This window comes from Bos javanicus, chromosome 11 (genome assembly GCF_032452875.1).
Source record: "Bos javanicus breed banteng chromosome 11, ARS-OSU_banteng_1.0, whole genome shotgun sequence".
Lineage (NCBI taxonomy): Eukaryota > Metazoa > Chordata > Mammalia > Artiodactyla > Bovidae > Bos > Bos javanicus.
The window spans coordinates 82,270,763-82,277,788 of NC_083878.1; the positions used below are offsets into that span (position 1 = coordinate 82,270,763).

The 7,026-nt window shown below is 55.0% G+C and overlaps 1 protein-coding gene across 1 annotated transcript; it reads right to left on the bottom strand.

Annotated features, from left to right (window-relative positions):
* Positions 1-527: 527 nt before the first annotated feature.
* Positions 528-6,623, bottom strand: MYCN (MYCN proto-oncogene, bHLH transcription factor). The gene is made up of 3 exons (XM_061433266.1): positions 6,251-6,623; positions 4,123-5,026; positions 528-2,026 (listed from the first exon to the last, which is right to left on the bottom strand). The coding sequence occupies exons 1-3, from the start codon at positions 6,404-6,406 to the stop codon at positions 1,422-1,424; spliced, it is 1,665 nt and encodes a 554-aa protein (XP_061289250.1). The 5' UTR covers positions 6,407-6,623; the 3' UTR covers positions 528-1,421.
* Positions 6,624-7,026: the final 403 nt, after the last annotated feature.

A 7,026-nucleotide genomic window follows, 5' to 3' on the forward strand; every position in this document is an offset into this window, starting at 1 on the left:
CACCAAACACAACCAATTTGCAGAACTCGGGGCCTTAATTTTACTTCTCATTCTAAAGAATCTGATGTCCCAGCTGTTTAGTTAAAAGGACCCTGATGCTGGGAAAGATTGAAGGCAAAAGGAGAAGAGGATGGCAGAGGATGAGACGGTTAGATAGCACCACTGACTCAATGGACATGAATTTGAGCAAACTCCAGGAGACAGTGAAGGACAGGGAAGCCTGGTGTGCTGTAGTCCATGGGGTCGCAGAGTCAGATATGACCTAGTGACTAAACAACACAGGAAAATGTTTTTAAACTATACGATGCTATTGGTAGCACATATAATCACTAATAACATATCGATATTGTATAATTTGGGAGAAAGCTCATAACCTTCCTAAGCTCAGTATCCTCCCCACCAAGGGCGGACAATGGCAATTTATCTGTGGAAAACCAAGTTCCCTCTCTAGATTACGTGCTCTTTACAATCACTGCCTAAGAGCTAAGAGTTTAACCATTGCTATTAAGGAAAAAAAAAATGTTGCATCATTTAATTGCTATTTATTTTCATAAACATGAGGTATTTCAAAGTGCTATAAGATGCAGCACTAAATATATACATTTTGAAGAAATTAAAACACAGAACTTTGCATTTACCCAGTTCTATGCACCAAACATGAACAAATACATTAACAGGAAGAAACAGGCTAGGAAAAAGGCATATATATATAGTAAATTTCTTTACAAAAGTTTCTTAGTTCAAAAAGTGATAAAGTAATATCTACTCAAAACTTTCACAACTCATTTTCATACGAAAATATAAGTATCAAATTTAGTTATGTATCAGCATCATACTAAAGTATACAGGCAGTTTAAGAATTAGTACAGTACATAACAGAGATTAACAATATATTTGTATACAAAACATGCTCCTCAAACATTGAGGTATTACAGTACTTAGGTGTGAACTTCCAGTCTAATACTGGCCGCAAAAGCCACCTCTCATTACCCAGGATGTATACAAAAAGGCAGGTGTGTCCATGGTATTTACAGAAATGTTCCCCAGGGGTATCAGTGGCAAACCCCCACGTGGCATCGGCTGGAACTTAAGCACCATTTGAAAAAGAAGGAATGACTTTCTGTCTGGAAACTTGGAACAAACAAGGTGACTTCAACAGCCCCAGAAGGCTCCCAACGGTCACAGGCTTCAACCGCTGTCTCAGAAGTGACGCACAGGAAAGCCGCCAGGGTCACCAGCATCCCACCAATGCAGGTCCTGGTAGGACCCCTCGTGTCCTGCTCCCCACCCCAGATCCGAACTCGACGGGGGACCGATTTGAAAGTAAACCAACATTCTTAATGTCAACACAAGGTTTGTTTAAAAAAAAAAAAAAATCAAAATGTGCAAAGTGGCAGTGACTGTCCAGTTCTGAGATGCATTCAGCAAGTCCGAGCGTGTTCAATTTTCTTTAGCAACTGCTGCTGTCTGGCCTGCAGCTTCTCCTTCTCCAGGAGAAGCTGGTGCTCCTCGGCCTGGAGGGAGTGGACGTACTCGGTGGCCTTTTTCAAAATGACCACTTTGGCGGCCTTCTCGTTCTTCACCAGCTCTGGCACGTGGTCCCTGAGCGTGAGAAAGCTGGAGCGCAGGTCATTGCGGCGCTGGCGCTCCAGGATGTTGTGGTTCCGACGGCGCTCGCTGTCCTCCGAGTCAGAGTTGCGGGGGCTCAAGCTCTTAGCCTTGGGCGGGGGGACACTCTTGAGGGGCCGTGGGGAGGCTTCGCTCTTGATCTTCTTCTGGGGGGGTGCCTCCTCGCTCTCCACGTAGGGCGATGGGGCGGCATAGTTGTGCTGCTGGTGGATGGGGACGCAACGTTTGAGGATCAGCTCCCCTGACGCAGCCCTCCCGGGGCCCAGGGCTGCGCTCTTGGGGCGAACGGTGATGGTGAAGGTGGTGACAGCCTTGCTGCTGGAGGACGACCGCCGCTTCTCCACGGTCACCACATCGATCTCCTCCTCTTCGTCTTCCTCCTCCTCGTCTTCATCATCTTTGAGAACAAGATGAGAGTTATTCTCAAGGTAAGACACATAGGAATGAAATATACACAGTCTCACAAGGTAGGCCTGGCACGTGGTCTGTTATTACTGATCCATCAGCATCAGTCTCTGAACAGAGATGTATATACTTTTCCCCTCCCCATCCTCATCCTCCATTCAAGCTTGAGTGGGTGGCAGAAACTAAAAGAACCTTGGCTTTGGAGTCAAGACAGAATCCTGGCTTCATCACAGTTTTCCCAGCAATGAAATGGGGAATGACACCATAGATTGAGTTGAAGGGATAATATATAGACAGAAGCTCAATAAACAGTAAGCTTTCATCATCGTCGCTAGTCTGTCCCGTAGACTTATTTATATTTCCATCTCCATACTTAAGTGACACTTCTCATTTTAGGAGCCTCAGCTAGCCACTACTTACACATGATGGAGTTTGATTTTTAAGTCAAATAAACTTAAAGAACAATTTAATTAACTAAGGAAGAAAAATACCTTGTCTTCCATGAACATGAGTTCTATACAGTAAGCAGTTTTTCAACTAACAAAGATTAGACCTTAACTGCAAAGTTGTAATCCATTGGAGCTCTAAACCCAAATAGCGGGGCACCTCTTCTCAGTCACCACCAAACAACACCCACAAGAACATGAAGCATCGTGTGTCCATTTTCATTTACCACCCCCCCGCCGCCTTTTCATTTACTACCAGGCTTGGATAGAAAATTATTGTTTAAAATGCAAGCATGAAAATCAAAACACATCTTCGGCTTGATCTGAAGGGGACCGGAAAGCTGAACAATTGTGGGATTTGTTCTAAAGCCGAAATGTGAGGCTGTTCCAGTCTGTGGGTCCCTTTAAGCCAATGTTTTGGTTTTCTGCCAAGAAGACAGCTGTTGGAAGGAAGTGCTTCCTCACCGAAAGCTGTCAAGGCACAGACATTAAAGGGGCAGACCCGTTCAAACTGGAGGCTTATCACCAAGTTTCCTTCCAGGAGCCTGGGACCAATCTGTCCTCAGCCCCAAAGGAAATTTAGGCTTTTTATGCATCTGTATTCTGAAAACACTGGATTTCAAAGGTCCAAGGCTCCCAGCTCCAGGGACAAGAGCTATTCCAGTATTTGGGTAGAGTGCTTCACTTCCAGGCAAAATCTTGGTTTTAACCCTACCCTTCAGTTTCAACAGCAGGCACACAATAGAACTAATCAATGAGTGCTCCAGGGTGTGTGCATTCCTAGACAGCCGGCTAAGCGCCCGCCCTCACCTTTGAAGGGCACTGGGTTACAGAAAACAACTCGGATCTGAAATTAGTCCTAGAATTTTGGCTAGAAGAAAAACTCGGCCGGTTTTCACTGCACACTGTAAAGAGGCAGCCCCTTGAGAATGCACACAACCGCTGTGGTACTTGCCGCCAGCTGCTCAATGAAGGGGGGGGGGGGGGTGGCCCCACCACCACCCCCAGCCTTTCCGATCCTCGCCCGCCCGCTGGCCAGCATATCGCCGCCTGCTGGCGACCAACCAGAAGCAAATAGCCCACCACCCAGACAGAGCGAAGGTACGGAGGTTTGAAAAAATAAAAAATAAAATCGGTACTCGCTATTTGTGCAATGCCCCTTAACTTCCTGCACCCTTAATAGGATTTTGCACAGGCTTGCCCTTTATGGAGGGTCTCTCCACCCTGACCTGTGTCTGTCCTTTTTCACCCCTTGGGCTAACAGGTTTCTGTCCAAGCAATGCACCCTGCGGCCCCCTGAACCCCAACTCGGCTTTAACCACTCAACTTTTCCTAATTTTCCCCCCACCCTCGGAGGGAATGCTGCCAAGAGAGATGCGGGACAGGGTGGGGGCCAGTGATGGAATCAGGTTCCCGGAGGGAGCTGAAGGAACTTCAGTTAAGGAGAGGCTGGAGAACACAGCTTTCACTCACCCTCTCCTCCAAACCCTGGGGATGGGCCTGGGAAAAACCTAACCTCTCAGCCATCAGTACTGTCTCCAAAATACCCTCTCCCAAAGCCAGAACTCGTGAACCACAAACGGGGGGGCCACCCCAGCCCCAGCGCCCCAAGGAGGCAGCCGGACCCTGGCTCCCGCTTTACCTGAGTCGCTCAGGGTGTCCTCTCCGGAGGTGCTGAGGGCCTTGTGGTCACTGGCGCTGGCCAGGCGGCCGCCGGTGCGCGGAAGGGCGACTACCGGGGCGGCCGCCGGGGCTGCACTGCCGGCCCCCGAAGCGACCGCGGCGCCTGCCGCCGGGGCATTGGCTGGGGAGGCGGGCACGGGCGCGGGCTCGCGCTTGTTCACCGGGAACGGGAAGACCACGGCGGGATCCACGCACTCGGCGGCCGGGTGGGCGAGCTCGGAGGGTAGGGCGGCCCCGGGGCGGCCCGGCCCGGCTGCCGCGGCTCCGTGGCCGCGGCCCGGGGGGCTGGGGGCGCCCGGGGCCGGGGCTGCGGGCCCCGCGGCGGGCGGCCGGCCGTGCTGCAGCTTCTCGCTCACCGCGCGCTCCAGCTTCTCGCGGGCCGAGAAGCCGCTCCACATGCAGTCCTGGAGGATGACCGGGTTGGGGGTGAGACCGCCCAGACCCCCCAGGCCGAACGCGTCCTCCTCGGCCGGGTTGCCCCACAGATCGGCCTCGGGCAGCAGCATCTCGGTGGCCCAGTTCGGGGGCTCGGGGCTGTGCTCCGGGAAGGCACGGCTGGGCGACAGCGGGGGCGTGGGCAAAAGCTCAAACTTCTTCCAGATGTCCTCCCCCGGGGGGGTCGAGTCGGGGCCGCCGAAGTAGAAGTCATCTTCGTCCGGGTAGAAGCAGGGCTGCAGCGAGTCAAACTCGAGGTCTGGGTTCTTGCAGATCATGCCCGGCATGGTGGACGCGGTGCAGCTCGGCATCGGCTCGCCTCCTGGCCCCCGAATGAGGGCTTCTTTCCGCTCCGCTCTTTTTAGTTCGGGGGGTGCTTCCTTCCCGTGGGGGGCGTGGAGGGCGGGGGCCCGCGCCAACCTCCAACACTGCAACCGGCAGACACACCAGGAGAGGGTTGGCAAGCGGAGCCGGATGCGGGGTTGGGGGAGTGTGTGTGTGGGGGGGGGGGGACGACAGGCAGCGGTCACCCCCTCTTCCTCGGTTCCTCAGTCTCCCCTCCAAGCCCCCCACTCCGCCCAGCGCTCCCGAAGGTGGAGGAAGTTGTGTCTCTCGCTCTCTCCCTCCCTCCTTTTGTGTACAAGCTGTCTACGACAGGGGTGGGAGGGGGCATGCAGATGCGGGGGGTGGTGGCCTGGCTCTGCAACTTTGGAAACTGCCATTTCATTCACACCAGGCACTGCCTGGGGGAAGGGGCTGTTCAAGGCTGCAGAGTTCTAGCTCCCACCAGCTCGCAGACAGCCCCGGTGGCACCTAAGTAGGGCCAGCTGCTCAGAGGAAGCCCAGGCCTCCAACCCAGCAACTGGGTATAGGATTTAAGAGTACCCTCAATTCCTCCTTTGTAAAATTGCCACCTCCGGACCGCAAGCAATAGCGGGGGAAGCCGGGGGGGGGGGGAATTCAGGCAACTTTGCAAATGGAAAAAATCCTTTCTTTAGACCGAGCCCAACAACAGGCACCCCAATCCTGAATCCCTTCCCCCCCCCAAATTTGATGAGACGCCCCCAGCAGTCACTGGCTGCAGGCAGAGTACTGCCAATAGCTGATTCTGAACGTCTCTAACCCCACCCCCCCTGCTCCAAACCCCCAAGTACGCCCTCTTCCTGAGAGAGGCTGAACCCCAGTTCCTGGGAACGGTTCAGGGGCACCAGCGCGGAGAGGGTCTCGCGGAGAGCCGCTGTCTCCTCCGAGCTGGAGCAGCCGTGACCCAGATTACCACCGCATCGGCCTCGCCCTGCTGAACCCTTTTCGTCTTCCTCTGGGGGCACCATTTGGAGACGAACCCAGTTTCGGGGTGGGGACGCACCGGCTCCCCATCAGCTCAGATGCAGACAAACGTTCTAGAGAAGGGTGAATTTCCTTTCGATGAAGCCATTACACCCCCCTGGCAAGGGCAGTAGAGGGATCAGGGCGGGTCTCTCCAGTCCCGGAGCCTTCGGGAGTGGAACTGGCTTTTCAGGGAAAACCCCGAGATGGTTTTGTTTCGGAAGCAGTCCCCCGGGCATATTCGGGCCCCCGGTGCGTCAGCCGCGATCCCCGTCCAGGGCTTGCCTTCCCGCCGCGCTCGCCGCTCCCGGGGCGCCTGTCCTTACCTCCCGCCGACTGCCGGGGATCCGGAGGCGATTCTGTGCGGGGGTCCCCGGGTGGCCAGGGGCGGGGGGTGGTCCTCGGGTGGCTGCAGTCCGTGCGCGCTTGCGCCTGGCTAGAGCGAGCTCGGCTCCAACCCAGTTCCCAGGAGCCCCCCGCATCCACCCAGCGCGTCCAGACAGATGACTGTCACTGGCTGCGCTTTGAAGCTCGGGGGATATTATTAACTGAAAAATCTGACACACCCGGGGGGTGGGGAGAGAAGGGGGCTGCGGCACAGACAAGGGGGAGGGAGAAAGGCAGAGGAGAGCGGCTTTACCCCGCCCTCTTGATTTCCATAAAAATCAGGGGAGGCGCCAAGGCTTTCGCGCCAAAAGCCACTTGCTTTTCTTCTTTGCAGAACGGAGGCTGCAAAGCTGGGAAGCCCGGGGCGTGCTCCTCCCGCCCTTTTAGACCCCCGGGCTTGCACCGGGTGCACTCTGCGGACCAGCTGCGAATCGAGCCGTGCAATGCCGCACCCAACCCGCGGGGCTGGCCATTGCTCGGCATTTAAAAAAAGAAAAAAAATTTTTCCGGAGGGCTCCGGGGGTGTTGGTTGAGGTTGCGGGGTTGGGGCGGGAGGTGGTCGGGGACAGTTCAGAGGCTCCTAACCCATCCCCCGCTTCGACGGCGCGTGTGTGCAGCTGAGCTCGAGGCCAACGTCCAGCCGGGCAGTAGGGGGGAGGGGGGAGGGCGGGGAAGTGGGTGGTTGCTCGTGGGTGATCTCGGAAGGGAGGCGGGA